Here is a 25,808-nt window from a genome sequence, read left to right as displayed (position 1 = left end):
TATTTTATTACCTATTTATTGATTTGTATTTTTCAGACTTGTATTTTTCATCTCTTGAAATTTCAGGAGACAAGCTAAAACATTTGGGCTTTTTATCAATCATGAGATTCTGCAGATGATGAAAATTTTGAGCAACACACAAAATGCTGGAGGAACAATAGATAATAGGTGCAGAAGTAGACCATTCGGCCCTTCGAGCCTGCACTGCCATTTTGAGATCATGGCTGATCAACTACTATCAATACCCGGTTCCTGCCTTGTCCCCGTATCCCTTGATTCCCCTATCCATAAGATACCTATTTAGCTCCTTCTTGAAAGCATCTAGAGAATTGGCCTCCACTACCTTCCGAGGCAGTGCATTCCAGACCCCCACAACTCTCTGGGAGAAGTAGTTTTTCCTTAACTCTGTCCTAAATGACCTACCCCTTATTCTCAAACCATGCCCTCTGGTACTGGACTCTCCCAGCATCTGGAACATATTTCCTGCCTCTATCTTGTCCAATCCCTTAATAATCTTATATGTTTCAATCAGATCCCCTCTCAATCTCCTTAATTCCAGCATGTACAAGCCCAGTCTCTCTAACCTCTCTACGTAAGACAGTCCAGACATCCCAGGAATTAACCTGGTGAATCTACGCTGCACTTCCTCTACAGCCAGGATGTCCTTCCTTAACCCTGGAGACCAAAACTGTACACAATACTCCAGGTGTGGTCTCACCAGGGCTCTGTACAAATGCAAGAGGATTTCCTTGCTCTTGTACTCAATTCCCTTTGTAATAAAGGCCAACATTCCATTAGCCTTCTTCACTGCCTGCTGCACTTGCTCATTCACTTTCAGTGACTGATGAACAAGGACTCCGAGATCTCTTTGTATTTCTCCCTTACCCAACTCTACACCGTTCAGATAATAATCTGCCTTCCTGTTCTTACTCCCAAAGTGGATAACCTCACACTTATTCACATTAAACGCCATCTGCCCACTCACCCAGCCTATCCAAGTCACCCTGAATTCTCCTAACATCCTCATCACATGTCACACTGCCACCCAGCTTAGTATCACCAGCAAATTTGCTGATGTTATTTTCTATGCCTTCATCCAAATCATTAACGTAAATGGTAAACAGCTGTGGTCCCAATACCGAGCCCTGTGGCACCCCACTAGTCACCAACTGCCATTCCGAGAAACACCCATTCACCGCTACCCTTTGCTTTCTATCTGCCAACCAGTTTTCTATCCATGTCAATGCCTTCCCCCCGATGCCCTGAGCTTTGATTTTACCCATCAATCTTCTATGTGGGACCTTATCAAATGCCTTCTGAAAATCGAGGTACACTACATCCACTGGATCTCCCCCGTCTAACTTACTGGTTACATCCTCAAAAAACTCCAACAGATTAGTCAAGCATGATTTACCCTTGGTAAACCCATGCTGGCTCGGCCCAATCCTATCACTGCTATCTAGATATGCCACTGTTTCATCCTTAATAATGGACTCTAGCATCTTTCCCACCACCGATGCCAGGCTGACAGGTCGATAGTTCTCTGTTTTCTCCCTCCCTCCTTTCTTAAAAAGTGGGATAACATTAGCCATTCTCCAATCCTCAGGGACTGATCCGGAATCTAAGGAACATTGGAAAATGATTACCAATGCATCCGCAATTTCCAGGGCTACCTCCTTTAGTACCCTAGGGTGCAGACCATCTGGACCTGGGGATTTGTCAGCCTTCAGTCTCATCAGTCTTCTCATCACCGTTTCCTTCCGAATGTCAATCTGTTTCATTTCCTCTGTTACCCTATGTCCTTGGCCCATCCATACATCTGGGAGATTGCTTGTGTCTTCCTTAGTGAAAACAGATCTAAAGTACTCATTAAATTCTTCTGCCATTTCTCTGTTTCCCATAACAATTTCACCCAATTCATTCTTCAAGGGCCCAACGTTGTTCTTAACTATCTTCTTTCTCTTCACATACCTAAAAAAGCTTTTGCTATCTTCCTTTATATTGCTAGCTAGCTTGCGTTCGTACCTCATTTTTTCTCCCCGTATTGTCTTTTTAGTTAAGTTCTGTTGTTCCTTTATTAGTTGTTTTTAAAGCATATTTTATCACTGTCTAGTCATGCTGTAGAAATCATACCTTAATTTACATTGAATTTAAGTAAGTAATTTGTGCTTTCAGATATTTAATTAGTCGTAATTGTTTAACAAATCAGTACGTGGCCATTCAGTTGGGCAAATGCATGTGAAAAACGATAAGGGACAAACCAAATAAGTACAAGTCCTTGTAAGCCAAAAAAATCTCATGATTTTTTTCCCGGAGCTAAATTAAAATTAAAAGTGTACTGTGATAAGTTTAGAAGCTCTTCTGATACTTCTCTTTCATCTGTCATGACCCATTTGGTGGGCCAAGGAAATGCAAATTGCATTCAATTCAGATAAGTGTGAAGTGTTGCATTTTGGGAAGTTAAGTCAGGGTAGAACTTTTACAATGAACAGCAGGGCCCTGTGGTGTCTTGTAGAATTGTACTAAGGGTACAGGGGTACAGGTGCATATTTCCCCAATAGTGATGTCACAGATAGGGTGGTGAAGAAGACATCTGGCACCCTGGCCTTCATCTTTCAGGGCACTGTGTATAAGCATTCATAATGTTGTAGTTGTGCAAGATGTGGGTGAGGCTGCATTTGAAGTGTTATGTGAGGTTTTGGTCACCCTGTTATAGGAGGGTCGTGATTCAGCTAGAAAGAGTACAAATAAGATTTATGAGAATGTTGCCAAGACTCGTATGAGTTATTGGGAGAGGTATGAAAGGCTAGGTCTTTATTTCTTTGAGCACAGGAGACTACCAGATGACCTTATAGAGGTGTATAGAATCTTGAGGTCTATTTCCCAGGGAAAGGAAATCAAAAACTAGAGGGCATGGATTTAAGATGAAGGAGAGAGATTTAAGAGCAATCCAAGGGGCAAATTTTTCACACAGATGGTCGTCTGTTTATGGAATAAGCTGCCAGAAGAAGTGGTTGAGGCAGGTACAATAACATTTAAAAGATATTTGGACAGTTACATGGATAGGAAAGATTTAAAGGGTTAAGAGCCAAGTGCAGACAAATGGGTCTAGCTTAGATGGGCATCTTGGTCACCATGGATTGGTTGGGTTGCTCGGCCTGTTGCCATGCTGTATTATTCTGGCAATTTCATTCATGAATTAGCTTGTAACTGTGTTCATCTCAACAAAAATATTGGTTGTGATCTCATGTTGATTAAGCTCCAAAATGAGTGTACCTGTATGTTTCTCTCAGTTCACCCACAATCATTGTATAAACTTTGGCCTATTCCAGAATTCAGCAAAGAAACTTGGAGGGAGGAGGGTCAGGTGGAGGGAGAGGAAGAAGAGACTGTGTTTTTGTTTTAAACAAAATACTTTGATTTTACAGGTTGATCCCATGTTGACCCCAGAAGAACGTCACTTGAACAAGATGCAAAACCATGGGTATGAAAACCCAACCTACAAGTATCTGGAGCAGATGCAGATCTAATGCTAGATGCTAAATTGAGCTAAACATAGCACGCTCAGCCAATCTTCCAACTACTGAATTAGAAATCTGCATTTCACATACGAGATTTTGAGTGTAAAGCTCTTCCTACTGTAGATTGTAAGATTCCCATTCTTTTAAATGGGTTTGAAATGTACTACGCAATATATACGATGTATAATCTTAAAATCTATTACCTGATGAGAATACAATGATATAGTTGTTTCCTTTTTTAAAATTTATTTTAAATCTGTTTTATTTTGTGTGTCACAAAGATCTATAAATAGAGACTGTAGATTTCTACTTAATGGAGCACCGAATATGAAGAGGATTTGTACTGATTTATTTCATGGAACCTATAGAATTTTTTGCTGTAAACTACATTTAAATGGGTAGCATTGTAATAGGCAGTTGAAACTGGAGGTGAGGATTCAGTTTCTCGTCATGTGCCTGTGTATTAGTGAAGTTGTGTTGCAGTCTAGGCATTTACTGAGGTTCTGGTAACCTGTGGTCTGTTTCCCCTGCACATTCCTCATTTGTCTAGACAGACTATGCAGATTTTTCAGTTGTATCACTGTGTAGTTTTAGTCTACAAAGTAATTGAATGCAAACTCATCAATAAATACTACATCCACATGTTTAGACTTTTTGTTATCCTCTATTTGAAGACTTTGGTTCTGTTGCAGCAGTGTTGGGGAGAAACCAATACAGTTGCTTGGATGTTTATTAATATATTCTCTTCCCAACTACAATGTCTGGGAGCTTTTAGGATCCAATAGTAAGAGACTAAAAAGCATTAGCTTTTTATTAGGGAGAATATTAATTTTGAGCGAACACTTTTGTGTAGTATAAAAATAGTTGATGGTGTCAATGAAGATGTCAATAGGAAGAAGGTGGCTAAGGTTGCTAAGGAGCCACTAGAGAAAATTAATAACAGTAATGGCTGGACTGTTATTTGTTTATATAAATGTTTCTGATAAAACATAATTGGCATGGTTCAGATTCAAATTTATCAGATCTTCATCTAAACATACAGTAAAATATGGTATTTGTGTTAACACACCCAACGTTTTACTGGGGCAGCCCACAAATGTTGCCATACATTCTGGTGCCAACGTAGCATGTCCACAGTGTTCAGCAGATCATGAACAGCAGCAACAACAAACCAAAACAGGACAGCAACAGCAAGACTGTAACAGCAAAACCCACTCTCACACACATAGGCCTCCAAACCTCAGGAGAAAGCTGCTTCTGGGCCTCCAGTTCTTAGTCATGGAAACTCACAGACATCAGGGGTCCAACCTCCAGTCATTGGCCCAGACTCACAGACATCAGGCCTCTGACCTCTCGTTAAGGCAACCCAGGGAATTTGATCTTTAGGCCTCTACCTCCTAACTCACCAAGCTCTGGACTTTGACCTTCAGCCTTGCTCTCTGGACTTCACCATCTGGGTATTGACCCCAGGATTCTCCAGGTAGGAAGTTTGGAGATGTCACCAAAATTGGCAGTGTAATGGAATGATATTGATCAACTGGGAAAGTGGGCCAAGAAATGGCAGTTGGAATTTAAATCAGCCAAGTGCAAAGTGCTGCATTTTGGGAAGTTAAACTAGGGCAGGACAAACACAGTAGATGCCAGGGCCCTGGAGTATGTTGCAGAACCATCAGACTGAAGTACATGGTTCCCTGAAAGTGACAACACATGCAAACAGAAGACAATTGGCATGCTGGCCTCCACAGCACTGACATAATTTTACACCCCTTCAAGATTGATGAGACCACAATTGGAGTAATGTATGCAGTTCTAATCAACTAGCTCATGTAAGGATCTTATTAAACTAATGAAGAAGAGATTCATAAGGATGATATTGAGGCATCAGTGGTGGGTATGTACTTGGAGGGGATTGCGAAGGACAGTCCCACCATATGGAATGACAAGGTATGTTTGGAATAGTCAGCACAGATGTGTGTGTGGGATATCATATCTGACGAGTCTCTTTAGAGGTTTTTGAAGAGGAAACAAAAATGAGAGATGAGGGCAGGGTGTAAGTAAGGACTTTGACAATGTCTCTGACTGGGTTCCACGTGGTAGACCAGTCTGACAACTGGGACTTTTGCTGATCATAACTTGTATAAATCCATTCAGATGATAATGTACAAGGCATGGTTAGGAAGTCTGCAGATGATATTTAAGTAAGTGATGTAGACTGTAAAGAAAGTTATCAAAAGTTAAATAACATAATCAGCTAGATAAATGAGCTAATGAATGATAAAGAGAAAATCTGGAGATGTTGAAAATTCAGACCAACACACAAAATGCTGGAGAAACTCAGCAGGCTGGGCACCATTTATGGAAAAGTGTAAACAGTCGATATTTTGGGCTGCGACCCTTCATCAAGTCCACCTTCCCTTTGCACCCCCCACCTCCCCATTCGCCCTCCCTCCCAAACCCCATACCCTGTCCCTCTACTTCCCTCCATGCACTCAAAACCTCCCTCTGTGGCTTCCATCCCTCCTCCTCTGCTTGCCTTAAATCCCCCTTTCTACTCTGTCCCCTCTCCCACCCTCACTGCCCTTCCTGCCTCCCTCCCTCTCCCAATCTGACTGCCCAGCCTCCCTCCCTCTCCTCCCCTCCTTTTCCACCCACTCTTCCCCTCCCTCTTCTTTCTCCTTCCCCTCCTCTCCCTCTTCCCCTTCCCTCCTCTTACCCCCTCTTTCCCTCCCTCTGACTCTCTTCCCCTTCCCCTCTTTCTCCACCCTTTCCCCCTTCCCCTCTTTCTCCACCCTTCCCCCCCCCCGGTCTTCCTGTCTCCACTCTTTCCCCCTTCTCCCTCCTTACCCCCTTCCTCACCCTTCCCCGTTCTTTCCCCTCCTTACCCTTTTCTGCCATTCTTCCCCTTCTTACTTCACCTACTGCTCTGTCTTCCCCCTCCCTCTGCCCCTCTCTTCCATCCTCCACTCCACTTTTCCTCTTTCCCCTTCCCCTCTTTACCTCTCCCCCTCCCTCACCTGGCCCTCTTTCCCGCACCCCCTTCCTTTCCCCCGTTTTTCTCCATCCCACCCCCTCTTCCCCATCCACTCCCCACCCTCTTCTCTTCCTCTTCCCCTTCCTCCCTCCCCTCTATTCTTCCCCCTCTTCCCTTCCCCAATACTTTTCCCCACCCTCCCCTTACCTCCTTCCCCTCTTTAGCCCCCTTCCCCAACCTCCCTTTCCCCTTTCCTTGACTCTCTCTATCCCTCCCTCCCCCCACTCTCCCCATTGCCCCTTCCCCCTCCATTCCCCACCCCTCTTCCCCGTCGCCCTTTCCCCACCCCTCTTCCCCGTCGCCCTTTCCCCTTCCCCCACTCTCCCCTTTCCTCCCTCCCTTCCCTCACCCTCCCCTTCGCCTCTTCTCCCCCCCCCACCCTCCCCTTCCCTCCCTACCCTCATCATCCCTCCCTTCCCCCATCATATGGAATGACAAGGTATGTTTGGAATAGTCAGCACAGATGTGTGTGTGGGATATCATATCTGACGAGTCTCTTTAGAGGTTTTTGAAGAGGAAACAAAAATGAGAGATGAGGGCAGGGTGTAAGTAAGGACTTTGACAATGTCTCTGACTGGGTTCCACGTGGTAGACCAGTCTGACAACTGGGACTTTTGCTGATCATAACTTGTATAAATCCATTCAGATGATAATGTACAAGGCATGGTTAGGAAGTCTGCAGATGATATTTAAATAAGTGATGTAGACTGTAAAGAAAGTTATCAAAAGTTAAATAACATAATCAGCTAGATAAATGAGCTAATGAATGATAAAGAGAAAATCTGGAGATGTTGAAAATTCAGACCAACACACAAAATGCTGGAGAAACTCAGCAGGCTGGGCACCATCTATGGAAAAGTGTAAACAGTCGATATTTTGGGCTGCGACCCTTCATCAAGTCCACCTTCCCTTTGCACCCCCCACCTCCCCATTCGCCCTCCCTCCCAAACCCCATACCCTGTCCCTCTACTTCCCCCCATGCACTCAAAACCTCCCTCTGTGGCTTCCATCCCTCCTCCTCTGCTTGCCTTAAATCCCCCTTTCTACTCTGTCCCCTCTCCCACCCTCACTGCCCTTCCTGCCTCCCTCCCTCTCCCAATCTGACTGCCCAGCCTCCCTCCCCTTCTTTTCCACCCACTCTTCCCCTCCCTCTTCTTTCTCCTTCCCCCTCCTCTCCCTCTTCCCCTTCCCTCTTACCCCCTCCCCTCTTCCCCACTCTTTCCCTCCCTCTGACTCTCTTCCCCTTCCCCTCTTTCTCCACCCTTCCCCCCCCTCCCGGTCTTCCTGTCTCCACTCTTTCCCCCTTCCCCCTCCTTACCCCCTTCCTCACCCTTCCCCGTTCTTTCCCCTCCTTACCCCTTTCCGCCATTCTTCCCCTTCTTACTTCACCTACTGCTCTGTTCTCCCCCCTCCCTCACCTGGCCCTCTTTCCTGCACCCCCCTTCCTTTCCCCCAAGTTTTTCTCCATCCCACCCCCTCTTCCCCATCCACTCCCCACTCCCTTCTCTTCCTCCCACCCCTTCCCTTCCTCTTCCCCTTCCTCCCTCCCCTCTATTCTTCCCCCTCTTCCCTTCCCCAACACTTTTCCCCACCCTCCCCTTACCTCCTTCCCCTCTTTAGCCCCCTTCCCCAACCTCCCTTTCCTCCATTCTCTCTATCCCTCCCTCCCTTCTCCCACTCTCCCCATTGCCCCTTCCCCGTCGCCCTTTCCCCTTCCCCCACTCTCCCCTTTCCTCCCTCCCTTCCCCACACTCCCCTTTCCTCCCTCCCCCACTCTCCCCTTTCCTCCCTCCCTTCCCCCACCCTCCCCTTCGCCTCTTCCCCCCCCCCACCCTCCCCTTCCCTCCCTACCCTCATCATCCCTCCCTTCCCCCATCATATGGAATGACAAGGTATGTTTGGAATAGTCAGCACAGATGTGTGTGTGGGATATCATATCTGACGAGTCTCTTTAGAGGTTTTTGAAGAGGAAACAAAAATGAGAGATGAGGGCAGGGTGTAAGTAAGGACTTTGACAATGTCTCTGACTGGGTTCCACATGGTAGACCAGTCTGACAACTGGGACTTTTGCTGATCATAACTTGTATAAATCCATTCAGATGATAATGTACAAGGCATGGTTAGGAAGTCTGCAGATGATATTTAAATAAGTGATGTAGACTGTAAAGAAAGTTATCAAAAGTTAAATAACATAATCAGCTAGATAAATGAGCTAATGAATGATAAAGAGAAAATCTGGAGATGTTGAAAATTCAGACCAACACACAAAATGCTGGAGAAACTCAGCAGGCTGGGCACCATCTATGGAAAAGTGTAAACAGTCGATATTTTGGGCTGCGACCCTTCATCAAGTCCACCTTCCCTTTGCACCCCCCACCTCCCCATTCGCCCTCCCTCCCAAACCCCATATACTCTGTCCCTCTACCTTACTCTCTCCCTCCCCATCTCTGCACTCACTCCCTCTGTGCACTCCATACCTCCCTCCATGCACTCAAAACCTCCCTCTGTGGCCTCCATCCCTCCTTCTCTGCTTACCTTAAATCCCCCTTTCTACTCTGCCCCCTCTCCCACCCTCACTGCCCTTCCTGCCACCCTCCCTCTCCGAATCTGACTGCCCAGCCTCCCTCCCTCTCTTTCCCCTCCCTGTGTGCCCACACATTCGCACTGACTGCCCCCCCCCTCTCTCTGTCTGCCCTCCCTCTTTCTCTGCCCTCTTTCCTCCCCGTCTGCTCTCCCGCCCTGTCTGCCCACCCCCTCTCTGCCTGCCCTCCCCTTCTTCTCCACCCACTCTTCCCCTCCCTCTTCTTTCTCCTTCCCCCTCCTCTCTTCCCCTTCCCCCCTCTTCCCCACTCTTTCCTGCCTCTGACTCTCTTCCCCTTTTCCCTCTTTCTCCACCCTTTCCCCCCACTCGGTCTTCCTGTTTCCACTCTTCCCCCTCCCCCCCACTTCCCTGTTCTTCAACTCCTTCCCTGTCTTCGGCCCTCCCTTCCCCTTCCCATCTCTCTTCCCACCCTCCACTCCACTTTCCCTCTTTCCCCGTCCCCTCTTTACCTCTCCCCTTCCTCACCTAGCCCTCTTTCCCCCACTCTCCCCACTACCCCTCCCTTTACCACCTCTTTAACCCCTCTCATGCACCCCCTCCCTTTCCCCATTTTCTCCATCCAACCCCCTCTTCCCCATCCACTTGCCCTTTACCCCTCCCTTTCCCCCTTTGTCCCCCACCCCCTTCCCCTCTTCTTCCTCCCACACCTTACCCTCCTCTCCTCTTCCCACTCCAACTCCCTCCCCTTGCCCTCTTCCCCCCTCACCCTCTCCTTCCCCCTCTTCCCCCTCACCCTCTCCTTCCCCCTCTTCCCCCTCACCCTCTCCTTCCCCCACCCTCTCCTTCCCCCTCTTTCCCCCTCACCCTCTCCTTCCCCCTCTTCCCCCCACCCTCTCCTTCCCCCCTCCTTCCCCTCCCACCCTCCTCCTTCCCCCCTCTCCCCCCACCCTCACCCCTTCCCCCCTCCCCCCCCCACCCTCCCCTTCCCCCCCTCCCCTCCCCCTCCCCCCCTCCCCCCTCCCCTCCCCCCCTTCCCCCTCCCCCCTCCTCCCCCACCTTCCCCCTCCCCCCCTCCTCCCCCACCTTCCCCCTCCCCCCTCCCCTTCCCCCCTCCCCCTCCCCCTTCCCCCTCCCCCTCCCCTTCCCCCTCCCCCTCCCCACCCTCCCCCTCTTCCCCCCCCTTCCCCCCTCCCCCTCCCCCCCTCCCCCCTCCCCCCTTCCCCCCCTCCCCCTCCCCCTCCCCCCCCTCCCCCTCCCCCTCCCCTCCCCCTCCCCCTCCCCTCCCCCCTCCCCTCCCCCTCCCCTCCCCCTTCCCCCCCTCCCCCTTCCCCCCTCCCCCTTCCCCCCCCCTTCCCCCCCCTTCCCCCCCCTTCCCCCCTCCCCTCCCCCCCTCCCCCCCTCCCCCCCTCTTCCCCCCCTCTTCCCCCCCTCTTCCCCCCTCCCCCCCCCCTCTTCCCCCCCCTCCCCCCTCTTCCCCCCCCCTCTTCCCCCCCTCCCCCCCCCTCTTCCCCCCCCTCTTCCCCCCCCTCCCCCCCTCTTCCCCCCCTTCCCCCCCTCCCCCCTCTTCCCCCCCCCTCTTCCCCCCCCTCTTCCCCCCCCCTCTTCCCCCCCCCTCCCCCCTCTTCCCCCTCTTCCCCCCCCTCCCCCCTCTTCCCCCCCTCCCCCCTCTTCCCCTCCTCCCCCCTCTTCCCCCCCCTCCCCCCTCTTCCCCCCTCCCCCCTCTTCCCCCCCTTCCACCCTCTTCTCCCCCCCTCCCCCCTCTTCTCCCCCCCTCCCCCCCCTCTTCCCCCCCCCCTCCCCCCTCTTCCCCCCCTCCCCCCCCTCCCCCCTCTTCCCCCCCCTCCCCCCTCTTCCCCCCCCTCCCCCCCCTCCCCCCTCTTCCCCCCCTCCCCCCCCCCTCCCCCTCTTCCCCCCCCCTCCCCCCTCTTCCCCCCCCCTCTTCCCCCCCCCCCCTCCCCCCTCTTCCCCCCCCCTCCCCCCCTCCCCCCTCTTCCCCCCCCCTCCCCCCCTCTTCCCCCCCCCTCCCCCCCTCCCCCCTCTTCCCCCCCCCTCCCCCCTCCCCCCTCTTCCCCCCCCTCCCCCCTCTTCCCCCCCTTCCCCCCCCTCCCCCCTCTTCCCCCCCCACCTCCCCCCTCTTCTCCCCCCCACCCTCCCCCCCCTCCCCCCCTCTTCCCCCCCCACCCTCCCCCCTCTTCCCCCCCCCACCCTCTCCTCCCCCCCTCTTCCCCCCCCACCCTCTCCTCCCCCCTCTTCCCCCCCCACCCTCTCCTCCCCCCTCTTCCCCCCCCCACCCTCTCCTCCCCCCTCTTCCCCCCCCACCCTCTCCTCCCCCCTCTTTCCCCCCCACCCTCTCCTCCCCCCCCACCCTCTCCTCCCCCCTCTTTCCCCCCCCACCCTCTCCTCCCCCCTCTTCCCCCCCCACCCTCTCCTCCCCCCTCTTCCCCCCCCACCCTCTCCTCCCCCCTCTTCCCCCCCACCCTCTCCTCCCCCCTCTTCCCCCCCCACCCTCGTCTCACCTGAGCAGGTGAGTCAGGTGGGGCGGTAGATTTTTCTGTCACGTGACACACAACAGCGAACCGGTGATCACAGTATCAAAACGGAGCATTCTATACTTTCGGACGCCACCATGAGGAACTCCGGGCTCATGTACGACCCTAAAAAAGAGGTAAGTGGAGAATGTCCTCTCCCCCACCCCAACGAGCCCTCAACTTTTCTTCGTTCTCCTTTCTTGATTGCTGGGAAAGTAAGTGTAAAATGAGGGAAATGTTTTCTTCCTCCTTGTCCTCCAACCGCCTTTCCTCTCGCCACCTCCCCCTTCCTTCATGTTTCTCCGTTTTTTGCTACCCTTTTCATTTTCCTTGAGTTAATTATCAACCGAATCTTCAGTCTTGACTTCATTTGGGTGTTTGAGATTTTGAGAATATTAGGATTGGGTGTGGAGCAGGTTTCTCTTCAGGCTAAAGATATTTTAGAGGCAATTGATTATCTTTTGTCAATGTAAATTGTGGAATAGTAGTTTAATTGAACCTTGGATCCTGTGTGGTTGGCTTTTTTTTTGTTATCTTTTATCTTTGTTGCGGAGTGTAGTAAAAGTGTTTCCAAGTGATCTCTGTTTTAAACACTTCCTCATTATTCACGGGGATTTAGCATTGAACCGTTTTACCACCAGGTGGCCAGAAATAGATGGCAGGTGGCAGTGACTCCGAAATGGGACACTGGTCAGGTGAAATCGGGTGGAACTAGTGGACCGATCATGAGAGATTGATAGTTGGAATGGGTTTGGCATTATTTACTCAACAAATGAGGAAGGATGTGGTTTCTGGAATTTTCAGAATTTCATAAGTATATGTTTACAGCACAGTTTCTTCAGTCAAATAATTCTCAACTATTTCCTGTGTGGTTTACTTAAATGGTGAAGCACCTTATGCACTTGAAGTCAGATCTTCAAAGCAGTGTTTAGTCTGTAATATTAAAATTTTTCTGGGACATACAAGGGGTGATTGATAAGTTCGTAGAAGGAGTCAATTTTATAAAACTAGCACATTTACTTTTCAACATAGTCCCTTCCTACATTTACACACTTAGTCCAGTGGTCATGGAGCATACGGATCCCTTCTTTGTAGAAGTGGCCCACAGCAGGGGTGATTGATAAGTTCATGGCCTAAAGTAGAAGGAGATGAGTTATTAACTTCAAACCTTCTGCATTTTCACTCAAGGAGTTGAACTGCACGTGCATGTAACGAGAGCATCTTGGACCTCCAGGTGGTCCACAGAAGTTGGTGATTGATAAGTTAGTGGCCTAAGGTAGAAGTTGTACAGCTCTCGTTACATGCACGTGCAGTTCATCTCTTTGAGTGAAAATGCAGAAAGTTTGAAGTTAATAACTCATCACATTCTACCTTAGGCCATGAACTTATCAATCACCCCATGCTGTGGACCACTTCTGGAGGTCCAAGACGCCGGCTTCTACAAAGAAGGGATCCGTATGCTCCACGACCGCTGGACTAAGTGTGTAAATGTAGGAAAAATAAATGTGCTAGGTTTTCTAAAATTGACTCCTACCTTAGGCCACAAACTTATCACTCACCCCTCATACATACATAAAATGAACATAGTATTCATAAACACTAACTAGAACCTTGCACTAATCGGAGTCCTGAACTATGGCCCCTTTATAGGTGTGGAACCCAGTGTGGTCTTCTGCTACTGTAGCCCATCAACTTCAAAGTTCGATGTTTTTATGCTCTTCTGCACACCACTATTGTAGCATGTGGTTGTTTGAGTTACTGTCGGCTTCAACTAGTCTGGCCATACTCCTCTGCTCTTTCTCATGGTCTTTGCCCCAAATGTGCTGCTTACTGGATGTTTTTTTAAAAATCGTGCCATTCTCTATAAACTCTAGAGACTTGTGTTTGAAAATCCCAGAAGATCAGCTGTTTCTGAGGTAATCATCCCATGGTCAAAGTCATTTAGATCACTTCTTCACCATTCTTGGTATAAACAAAAACTGAACCTCTTTCTTCTAGTAATTTTTAATGGTGGTTAGCAAACCAACAGAAGGTGCATAACACTGAGCATCATTCAAGCACACCAAATAGTTTTCTTCCTGAAAGTTTTCCACCACTATCCCTTTCACATTTCATAGTACATAGAGGATATGGTGGGTTCCGTGATGTGCTGAGTTGTGTTCACAACTTTTCTGCGGTCTTGGGAAGAACAGTTTCAGTACCAAGCCATGGCTGAGAAGGGAAGTCAAAGTCATACGAGCCCAGGATAGAGCAGTGGCCAATTGACCAAGAGGCAAAGAGTGGGAACAAAGGTAACCTTTTCTGATTGGTTGTGGGTGACTAGTGGTGTTTCACAGGGGTCAGTGTTAAGACCATTTTTTACGTTTTATGTTAATGATTTGAATGATGGAATTGATGACTTTGTGGCTATGTTAGCGGACAATACAAAGATCAGTGGAGGGGCAGGTAGTGCTGGGGAAGCAGGGAGGCTGAAGAAGGACCTAGATTAGGAGAATGGGCAAAAAAGGTGGCAGATGGGGAATGCAGTGTCGAGAAGTGTGTGATCACGTACTTTGGTAGGAGATTTAAAAACGTAGACTATGTTCTAAATGGGGAGGAAATTCAAAAATCTGAGATGCAAAGGGACTTGAGAGTCATTGTACAGGATTTCCAAAAGGCTAACTGGCAGGTTAGTCAGTGGTGAAGAAGGCAAATGCAATGTTAGGATTCATTTTGAGAAGACTAGAATACAAGAGCAAGGATGTAATGCTGAAGCTTTATAAGACATGATGCCTTACCTGGAGTATTGTGAGCACTTTTGGGTACCTTATCTAAGGAAGAATGTGCTGACATTAGAGAGGGTTCAAAGGAGGATGATGAAAATGATTCTAGAATGGCAAGGCTTGTCATCTGAGAAGCGTTTGATGGCTCTGGCCTAGACTCGCTGGGATTTAGAAGAATTGGAGGGGTGAGGGTTTCTTTGAAACCTATCAAATGTTGAAAGGCCTAGCTAGAGAGAATATGGAGAGGATGTTCCTATGGTGGGGGAGTCTAGAACAGGAGGGCACAGCCTCCAATAGAGGGATGTCTATTTAGAACAAAGATGAGAAAAAATTTCTTCAGCCACAGAGTGGTGAATCTGTGGATTTTATTGCCACAGATTGCAATGGAGGCCAAATAATTGGACATAATTAAAGTGAAGGTTGATAAGTCAGGATTAATCAGGACATCAATCACAGGGAGAAGGCAGAAGAATGGGGTCGAAAGGGATAATAAATCAGCCTTGATGAAATGGTAGAACAGACTCGACGGGCCAAGTGGCCTAATTTTACTCATGTCTTGTCATCAGCTTACAGTCATTGCAATCCTTCTCATCAGATCATCCACCAGGTTGCACTTATGTACCTCAGGAATACACTTGCTATTCGAGGGGTAAACTTGAGGGGTGAGGAGAAAGGAAAGGTGCTTGGGGAGGATGAGGCAAGAGGGTTTATAAGCTGCAGGGAAACAAATGGGGTGAATTGGGAAGGGGTCTAGGATAAGAGAGTAGAAGGTCAGTGCAACAGCAGAGATGGTTGAAACCAGAGGGCACAGCTTCAGAATAGAGTGGCGTTCATTTAGAATGGAAATGTGGAGGAATTTCTTTCGCCAGAGAGCGGTGAATCTGTGAAATTCATTGTCACAGACGGCTGTGAGGCCAGGCCATTGGGTGTATTTATGATGGAGATTGATAAATTCTTGAAAGGTTACGAGGAAAAGGCAGGAGATTGGGTCTGAGGGGGAAATGGATCAACCATGATCAAATCACAGAGCAGACTCAATGGGTCAAATTGTCCAATTCTGCTCCCATGTCTTATTAGTCTTGTGTCTTACAGGTAGAAATGGAGAGAGTGTTGCCTTTTTAGTAAGGGAAGACAACAGCAGTGTTTAGTGAGGATATTCTTGAGGGATCATCTAACAAGGCTACTTAGGTAGAACTTAGAAATAAGAAGATGATGGTCACCTTTGTAGGACTATTATAGATCTCCACTAGCCAGCAGGAACAGATGTGTCAAATTCTGCTTGGAAAAGAGCAGTAATGGAGCAGTTTGGAACAAGGCAGGCCAAGTATTTGAAGTGGCAATCAGGGAACACTTTGGGTCCAGTGACTGCAATTCTATTAATTGTAAGATAGTTATTGAAAAGTGTAGAAGAGGTGCACAGGTTAAAGTCCTGTACTGGAGTTGGGTCAGTTTTGAGAGCATTAAGCACTATCTAGCTAAGGTCGACTGGGCAGCCCTCTTTAAAGGCAAAGGAATATTTTGCAATGGAAGACTTAAAAAGGTCACATCAAGAGTCATGAGAAGTATAGCACAGAAACAGGCCCTTCAGCCCATCTAGTCTGTACTGAACCATTTAAACTGCCTACTCTCATCGACCTGCACCATGATCGTAGCCCTCCATATTCCTACCATCAATGTACCTATCCAAACTTCACTTAAGCATTGAAATTGAGCGCATATGCACCACTTGTGCTGGCAGCTTATTCCACACTCTCAACCCTCTGGGTGAGGAAGTTTCCCCTCATGTTCTCCTTAAACATTTTACCTTTCACCCTTAACCTATGACCTCTGGTTATAGTCCCACCCAACCTCAGTGGAAAAAGCCTGCTTGTCCAGAGGCCTGTTCCTGTTAGGGAGAAGAGTAGACATACCAAGTTTAGGGAACCCTGGCTGATGAGAGATATTGAGGCTCTGGTCAGAAAAAAGGAGTACAGTGGGGTACAAAGGAATCCCTTAATGAATATAAAAAAGTTTAAGAGTAGGCTTAAGAGGGAAGTCAGGAGTGCAAAAAGAAGATATGAGATGGATTTGGCAGACAGGGTTAAAGATAATTCCTAAGTGGGGTAGCTAATGTTCCATTTTTCAAGATGATACCCTGTCTCTGGCAAGGACAGGCCAGAGAGCCTGGCTTCAGTTATAGGAAAGTTAATGAAGGGGTTTCTGAGGGACAGGATCTACCATCACTTGGATAGTCAGCATGGTTTTGTGTGTGGGAGGTCATGACTGATGAATCTTTTGAAATCTTCCAAAGATATAGCTAAAGGGATAGATGAAAATAGTACAGTTGATCTTGTCTATTTGGATTTTAATATGCCCTTTGACAAGTTCCCACATGGCAGTCTGATCTGGAAGATTAAGTTGCATGGGACTCAGGGGGAGCTAATGAGGTGGATTTAGAATTGGCTCAATAATGGGAAGCAGAGAATTGAATTGAATGATCTTTATTGTCATTATACATGGGTACAATGAAACTCTGTTTGGCCCCCTCACAGGCAATCAAACAAAGCGGTAGATAAAAACAAGACAGTAATAGAAAAACGGTATTAAATAGATAAGTAGCAGAAAATAAGTTATAGCAGCACCAGAATATCACAGTAATGCACAAAGTGCTGTTAGTACAGGTATTTGAGTCCTTGTGTGTGCTCACAGTTTCAGTCATTGTTCTGTGGGAGTGGTGTGATGGAGGCCACAGCTCTGGGGTAGAAGCTGTTCCTCAGTCTATTTGTTCTGGCTTTTAGTGTCCTGAACCTTTTGTTGGACGGAAGCGGGTCAAACAGAGAGTGGCCGGGGTGTGTGGTGTCTCTGGTTTTGCTGATTGCTTTCCTCCTGAGTCTGCTGTAGTAGATGGAGATCCATCCTGACAATTCGCTGGGCCACCTTCACCACGCGATGCAGGTCTTGTCGCTCAGCGTCTGTGCAGCTAGCATACCACACAATGGCACTGTTGGTCAGGGTGGTTTCAATTGTGCTTCTGTAGAAGTTAAGCAACAGCTTATGTGGGAGTTTGGCCTGTTTCAGCTTTCTGACGAAGAAGAGTCTTTGTTGTGCCTTTTTTACAAGCATTGAGGTGTTGGTAGTCCATGTCAGCTGCTTTGACAACATATCTCCAAGGAACTTTAGGTTTTCCACACTTTCCATTACCTCTCCATGTACATGGAGGGGGGTGTGTATTCTGTCCTTTGATCTCCTGAGGTCAATGATCATCTCTTCTGTTTTAGAAGTGTTAAGGACCAGGTCGTTGTCCTTACACCACTCCGTCAGGTGATCTACCTCGAGCCTGTACCATTGAGAGTGTTGGGTTGAAGTTTGATTCTATGACTGAGGGTGTCCCAGGGATCAATGTTGGGATCACTGTTATTCATTAGTTAGGTAAATGTTTTGAATGTGGGTGTACATGGCACTGGTACTAAATTAGGGGGTCTTGCTGATAGTGATACAGGTTACAATGAATTGCAAAGAGACCTTGATCAGTTAGGGAGAAGAGCCATCAGTGAGTGAATGGGAGAATTTTGAGAGTGAGAACATAGACCAAAGCACCTAGACAAAGATTTTTATTTTAGATATTCAGCATCTGCAATTTTTCTTTTTTTGATTTTTATTTATATTTAATTTACACTGGCCACTTTGATCTGAATGGTGTGAACTTCTAAGGTGTAGTAGCTGTATTCATCCTAGTGGACAGAAGGTATTCCATTCACAGCCCTGCCATCATCCACACTCAACAATTCAGGAACAGTGCCTCCCCCACTCCACCATCCAAGAACCCATGAACACTACCTTGTTATTCCTTCTTTTGGCCTATTTTTGTAATTTATAGTAATTTTGTCTTTGTTCTGCTGCTGTAAAACAACAAATGACATCGAAGCCATCGGTACTAAAGCTGATTCTGATGTGTAGCACAATCTGGTGACCTCACAAAGTTGTTGAAAGTTGGCAATGTTAATACCATTGGATGTCAAGAGGAGATTCGGACTCGACACCTTCCACCCCAAAGTCCAGCGCTGATGCCACTATGCCACCAGCTGGCGCCATACTTATAGAGGATGCTGGAATTGAATTCCAAACTCCGACACTCCAAGCTGTAATAGTGTCGTACTGATCTTGGTGCCCACTGCTAATTATGGATTGGCAAATGCAACCTTGAGAATGAATTCATAGAGTGTATTTAGGGCAGTTTTCTAGAAAATTATATTGTTGAACCAGGGAACAGAAAGTCTTGGATCTGGTTATGTGTAACAGACCATGATTCATTTGTCGTATATGAAGAAGAATCTTCTGGTAAAGAGTTGCTAGAATTTCATATAAAGTGATTTTTTTCCCATAAATTTGGGTACTTAGATGTTAAGTGGACTGGAAAATAGGTAAAACAGTAAAGTGTTGCAGCAGAATTAAGGAAATATGTTATTCTTTACAAAAATGTATTCCGTTGAGAAATAAAGATTAGTGAGAGGGATAATCCATCTGTCTCCAAGGAGTACTTAAGAAAGAAACTAGGAGGGTAAAGAGAGGCCATGAAATTTCCTTGGCAAGTAAGGTGGTAAGGAGAACACCAAGACTTTCGATATCAGGAGTGTGAGAGTAACCAGAGAAAGACTGTGGAGAAAATACGGAAAGCTTTATTGCAATAACCTCCTGGCGGAAGGGTTGCAGTTACATTGAAAGATCAGATAAATTGGTGGTGGGTCATGGAAGGCTGAAAGGAGATTTCACAGGAGTGATTAAAATACTGATTTAGGTCATAGAAGTCCAAAATTTGTCCCATGGCTTGGAATACGGAATAACTACCAGGTTCAAATATTAATTGTGCTTGGTGGAATTTTGTCAGGGATCTCATGCCAACTCGCTGTTATGGAGAGGGGAGATGAAGAATTAATGAGTGGATTTCAGTGAGGGGCAGGTTGGAGAGAAGATGGAGCAGATGTCAAAGAGTCCAGGAATAGCAGTCAGAAACTGGATTATGTGAATTGGGGAGCAATGGGAAGAGTGAGCAAAAGAAATCTGTATGTGCAACAGCTGGGCTGGAGAGAATCAGAGAATAAAGTGGTTTGGGAGGGTGGCATTCTGAGAGATAATAGTTGCCCAAATTTCTTAACTGTAGAAGAAAAGATTCTTCAGCCCTCTAACAGCTCCCCTCGCTGGATTCTTCAATAGCAAAGCAAATCTCACTCTCCCAGTGTTCATGATCTGTATTCTTTTCCCAATGACCACAGAGCATATTTGGTCCATTGAATCCATGCCAGCTCTTGAGCATCCCACCAATCCTATTCTCCCTCTCACTCCCTTGTATCCTGTCCCTTCTTCGTTGTTTATTTAGCACCCCTTCCCCTATACTCATGGACAGCAGGGGTCACTTAACCCACCTTTGGCATGCAGAAAGGAAGTGGAACATTCAGTTGCAGAGAGTACTTCAAGGTCAGGGTTGAAGCAGGTCACTTGGTCTGTGCAGCACAACTCTACTGGCTGAGAATCTTTCAGGATGTTTAATATCTTCCAAGCATCTCCTGGCCCCTGGCTTTTGTTTGAAATGTATTATTAGTGAAGTGTAGATGCTGTGGGAATGCAGATGTGGATTTGAGCTGTTGCACTTTATTCTTCGCTGCTACTGTTTTACCTTTTTCTACCTCGATGCACTGTATACTGAATTGATCTGTATGACCAGTATGCAAGACAAGTTTTCTCTGTACCTCAATACAAGTGCCAATAATAAACGGATTCCAATTGTTGCAGTTTGGTTGTGCCTCTCTCCTCCTCTAGGGGATGAGTCAGGCGGTAGGAGCGGGATGAACCTGGTGCTAATGCTGGGTGGGGCCAGAGACGATGATTCATTATCAGAGTCATTGCAGCTATTTTTGGAAGCTGTGGGGGTGGATTCAGTTTCTGTGAAATTAACATTAGTTGCCTTCACAACCAAATGAAATGAATAACTGTGGAAGATAGGGAATAGCTGATTCCAACTAATGCTTACTCATCTGAAATTTACAACTTGTGATGTTCCTTTTTTCAAAAGCAAAATGCTGCAAATACTCAGCAAGTCAGCCCAGACTGGAATTGGTTTTGTTGTTTTCACATGTACTGAGATGCAGTGAAAAGCCTATCTGGCACGCTATTGAAACAGATCAATTTATTACACAGTGCATTGAAGCAAAACAGGGTATAATAACAGAATGCAAAATAATGTGCAGCAACCACAGAAAAAGTGAACAGGGTGCAAGATCATAACAGTATAAATTGTGAGATCAAGAGTCCATGTTATACTAGGGAACAATTCAATAGTCTTAAAGCAATGGAATAGAAGCTGTCCTTCAGCCTGGTGTTACGTGCATGCAGGCTTTTGTATCTTTTGCCCAATGGAAGGGGGGGGGGAGAGAGGGTTTGGGGTGCGTGGGGGTTTCTGTTTGTGTTGACTGCTTTGCTGAAGCAGCGGGAAATAATCGAATTCATAGAGGGAAAGCTGATTCCCGTGATGTGCTAAACTGTGTCCATAACTCGGCAGTTTTTGTGGTCGATGGCAGAGCAATTGGCATACCAACCCGTTATGCATCCAGATTGGATTCTTTTAATGGTGGATCAATAAAAATTAATGTGTTGACAGAGACATTCCAAATTTCTTCATTAGTCTGCTTTCTTAGCCATGTTGTCGGTATGGTTCGACTAGGATAGGCTTGATGGTGTTTCACTCCTAGGAACTCGAAGCTCTCAACTCTCTGAACCTGAACACCATTGACGTAGACAGGAGCACATGCACCGCCCAACTTCCTGAAAACAATGACCAGCTCTTTTGTTCTGCTGATACTGGGGGAAAGGTTGTTGTCATGGCACCATGTTACTGAGCTCTCTATCTCCTTCCATTATTCTGACTCATAGTTATTTAAGATACGGCTGACTACGCTGGTATCATCTGCAAACTTGTAGGTGGAATTAGAGCAGAATGTGGTGACACACCATTGGAGAGAGGGACAGTTTCAGTTCAGGGTGATGGACCTTTATTTGAGTTTCACCATCAGCAGTTTTTTGCCCCCATCACCCAGGACATGCCCTCTTCTCATTACTACCATCAAGAAGGAGGTGCAGGAGCCTGAAGACACTCCTCCATCAAATTTCTGAATGGACAATGAATCCATGAACACTATCTCACAATTTTTCCCTCTCTTGCTCTGCTTATTTAATTTATATTTATTATAATTTATAATTTTATATTATTATGTATTGCATTGTACTGCTGCCGCAAAACAAATTTCATGACATATGCCAGAGTATTAAACCCGATTCTGATTCTTTCCTCTTGTCACTCGATGGAACTAATTTAGATTCTGTTGTTAATCTTGCAGTGGTTACAGGTGCCCATTGAAGGGATCGACCAGACACCTCAGCACATAATCCTCGCCTGGTTGAACCAGTTAACTAATGTCTGGGTGAAATGTGAACTTGGCCAGGTGAATGTAAAAGATCCTCGATACTATTTCCGGCCAGTCTTCACCCTTCAGCTTGCATTATAGAGCAAGGTTATCTGGCAGATTATTTCTGTGCTGTTGGTGCAAGCTTGTGTTGCTTAAATTGGTGGTCACCTGCGGGAGTTCAGATGCCTGTAACACTGCTGACCTGAGATGCTGGGGTATACTTGCTAAACATGTCATTCTTTCAGCTCTACCACTGTTCGCCAGTGATTTGTCTGTTCCTGCAAATGCCATGTTTCCGTGCAGTTGTTGGCTGTCCAGTACTGCTTGTTGTGGGCGCTCTAATGTCGGGCAGGGGGACTCTCCCAACTCTTGACTGGGTTATAGTGTGGTAAATGTTTTAGCATCTAGTATTTCTCCATCTTTAAACTCACACAATACCTGAGCAGTGCTGCCCTGTTCGACTTGTTCTACAGGTCACATATTTTGTTGTTTTTGACGCTGCTGTAACTGAGCTGAGGAAGTGGCTGTTGTGACATTGTTTTGCTGTGGAGTGTTCTCATCGTATTTCCCTTTGACAGTGGTGGTGCATCAGGACACCTTGACCATGGCTTATCAATCCAGAGACCAGAGTTCCCAGAATTCAGAAACACACTTAGCCCAGTCATCCTTCCAGAGTCCTCACGTCTGCTGTCTTAACTGATGGAAATGTAATTCTCTGAGAATGTCTTGTTTCCCTGGCAGGATGGACCCAGCAGTGAGGACTGGGTAGTTGTACACAGACACCTTTGGAAATGCTCAACATTGGCTTTAAACCCTAAAAATCTTTTGGCATTGGGTCAAATATGAGCAAGAAAACCTCTAGATGGCCATCTGATGCCCTCCCTTCCTCACCCTAACCGAACCTATCCAGTGCAGTTCCAACAAGTTATAGATGTTCTCTGGATAGGGATTTCCATATCCACCGTGAGTGCTTTGACAGCATCACCACTGACCTGAGTGCTGAAGTACTCAGCTGCCAGAATAGACCAATCCACGGGATCCATGATCTTTCCAATTTACCCATAGCAGATGTATCTGTCCATACTGGTATTGATAGAAGTGACCATGTAGTCGGCACAGCACTATACCCTATTTTCACAGCAAGAATACCTCCGTTCTGTTATGTGGCAGTGTAGATTTGCAAAGTAGGCCAGCACTTAATTTCTCATCTGAAGCCACCACAGTGAAGGTGGGGGTGAGCTGTCTCCTTGAATCACTGCAATTCTTGAAGTAACCCCCAGTGCTGTTGGGGACAGTGTTCCAGGATTTTGACCCAACGACGGTGAAGCTGCATTCATCAATGATGTGATGGATGATCATACAAGTGATGTGTGCCCCGTCACATTCCCAACTTTACCCTCGTAGATGGTGGATGTGCTCTAGGGGGTTAGAGGGTGAGACACTCACCACAGGACTCCTGTCTCTGACCCGCTCTTGGAGCCACATCATGTACAGGCTTACTTCAGTTCAGTTTCTAGTCAATGGAACCCAGGACATTGATAGTGGGGTGTTCAGTGACGGTAATGCTACTGAATGCCAGGGGGTGACTGATGGATTTTTCCTTGTTGGATATCATCTACTTCCCACCTGTCAGCCCAGGCCTGGGTATTGACCCGCTCTTGATGCATTTGAATGTGGACAGCTTCATTACTTATGGAGTTGTGAATAACGTTGAACATTGTGCAAACATTAACTAGCATCCTCACTTATGACCTTGCCATTGAAAGAAGGTCATTGGTAAAGCAGCAAGAGATGCTTGGCTTGAGGACACCACCCTGAGGGGTCCTTGCATAGATATCCTAGGGCTGAGGTGATTGACTTCCCAAACATGGTGGGCTGCTTCCAAACTTAGAAATATACCTCTTCTGACTTGCTGCCTATAATTTCTCTTTAAGCAACATACTTTTCAACCATCTTAATGAATTAGCAATTTCACAATCTTTTGAAGGACTCATCAGACATAACACTCAAGCATGCAGGTATGGCACGTTTAAGCAAATGAAGGTACATCGCCATAGCTGGAAGAGAGGGAGGAGGGGAAGACCTCAAAGAGTCAAAGCAACAGCGAGGATATATAATACAGGTGGTTCCCGTTTTTCGAAAGTTCACTTTACGACAGCTCGCTGTTATGAAAGACCTACATTAGTACCTGTTTTCGCTAACCAAAGAGGATTTTCACTTTTACGAAAAAAAGACACCCGCTTTATACGTGTGTTTACCCTGAGAAAGACTACAATGACCATGAAGCGTTGTGCGGGCAGTTGTTTGCGCACGCGTGTACGTGCCGATTTTTTTTCTCCAAATCGATTTTGGCTCGCTGTCTTCCTGAGTTTGATAAGTGAAACTACACCGTACATACAATATTTCTACTTTATATAGGGTGTATACTTATCATTCCTGCTTTTACTATATGTCTGTGTTATTTTAGGTTTTATGTGTTATTTGGTTTGATTTGGTAGGTATTTTTTGGGTCTGGGAACGCTCAAAATTTTTCCCATATAAATTAATGGTAATTGCTTCTTCAATTTACGACATTTCTGCTTACAAACGGTTTCATAGGAATGCTGTACCTTCGAATAGCGGAGGAAACCTGTAGAGCAAAAATTAGTGGTGATTTGGAGACTTTTAAAGACCAATAGAATGCAACTTTTAAAAAAAAGCCATGGGGGGGGGATGGATGAAATATATCAAAGAGGATACATAAAGTTTTCTTGAATATATAAAGTATAGAAGAGGGGTGAGAGTAGATATTGGACCACTGGAAAATGATGCTGGAGAGGTGGGAATGGCAGGCAAACTGAATAAGTATTGTACATCAGTCTTCACTGCGGAACTTCCAAGGGGACCACAACCTTGTCGTAGGGTTTAGAAGCTTGTGTGCCTCAATGACCTGGAGAATTATGTTGGCTGGAGTCAGGGCCTTGTGCTTTGACTTTTAGTAGGGTCATCCATGCCAAACAGGTCAAAGGGTTAAGGCCAAACTTAGAGTGGCTCTGGCAGATTAAAGGCAGCAACTGGCAAAACTGTTATACACAGGAAGTGAAGCTGGTCAGCATCATGATCAACCACCAAGGTGAAGCTGTACCAGAGCTATGTTCCGTCCACACACTGTTACAGGTCAGAATGCTGGCATGAATGACCTTGCCAAGAAGTCATCACGCCATACCATGAGCCTCTGGAAAATCCTCCATATTTTGTGGCCAAGAAAGATCTCCAACCATACTCCTTCAGTATCACCAAGACGACATGGCCACAATCATCATCAGGAAATGTTGGAGATGGATTGGGCATGTGATGAGAAGAGAACCCACCTCCATCATCAAGGCAGCACTTCAATGGACCCCTGAAGGGTTGAGGAAACACGGGAGACCAAAGTCAATTTGGTACCATACCTTGGAGGCAGAAATGAGGACCCTGAACCACACCTGGGGCCCAATAGAGACGATGGCCAAGGACAGAGAGAGATGGAGGACCTTCATTGTTGTCCTAAACACCAGTAGCACAACAAGCAGTAACTTCACTGTGAAAGACACTAGCCGTGTGCCGGAAGTTCAAAAGTGTTAGGGTGCAGTTGCTATTACTAGGGAGAAGGTGCTTGGGAAACTGAAAGGTCTGAAGTTGTTATGTCACCTACTCCTAATGGACTACATCCCAGGGTTGCTGAAGAGATTGTGGAAGCACTAGTATGATCTTTCAAGAATCAATGTATTCTGGCATGGTGCCAGAGGACTAGAAAATTGCAAATGTCGCTCCACTCTTCAAGAAGGAAGAGAGGCAAAGGAAAGGAAATTATAGGCCAGTTAGCTTGACCTGGGTGGTTGGGATGATCTTGGAGTCGATTGTTAACGATGTGGTTTAAGGATATTTGGAGGCACATGATAAAATAGGCCAAAGTCAACATCTTACCTGCCTGATCTGTTTTATTATTTTTGTGCGGGAGGAGGGTTTG

General features: G+C 46.7%; 2 protein-coding genes across 6 annotated transcripts in view; both read left to right on the top strand.

Annotated features, from left to right (window-relative positions):
• The window catches only part of aplp2 (amyloid beta (A4) precursor-like protein 2), a 139,699-nt gene extending 135,536 nt beyond the window's left edge, over positions 1–4,163 (top strand). For all 5 annotated transcript variants that reach the window (XM_073029601.1, XM_073029604.1, XM_073029602.1 and 2 more), the window contains one exon: positions 3,429–4,163. In XM_073029601.1, coding sequence (XP_072885702.1) covers positions 3,429–3,530 — 102 coding nt within the window. In that variant the 3' untranslated portion in view covers positions 3,531–4,163. The remainder of the gene's footprint in view (positions 1–3,428) is intronic.
• Positions 4,164–11,651: 7,488 nt separating this feature from the next.
• The window catches only part of LOC140716763 (suppressor of tumorigenicity 14 protein-like), a 108,776-nt gene continuing 94,619 nt past the window's right edge, over positions 11,652–25,808 (top strand). Inside the window, exon 1 of the mRNA XM_073029597.1 lies at positions 11,652–11,759. Within this exon, the coding sequence (XP_072885698.1) occupies positions 11,721–11,759 (39 nt within the window). The 5' untranslated portion in view covers positions 11,652–11,720. The remainder of the gene's footprint in view (positions 11,760–25,808) is intronic.

This window comes from Hemitrygon akajei, chromosome 26, assembly GCF_048418815.1.
Source record: "Hemitrygon akajei chromosome 26, sHemAka1.3, whole genome shotgun sequence".
NCBI classification, from domain to species: domain Eukaryota; kingdom Metazoa; phylum Chordata; class Chondrichthyes; order Myliobatiformes; family Dasyatidae; genus Hemitrygon; species Hemitrygon akajei.
Note: the sequence above shows the minus strand (reverse complement) of the source record. Positions and strands in the feature narration are given on the sequence as shown.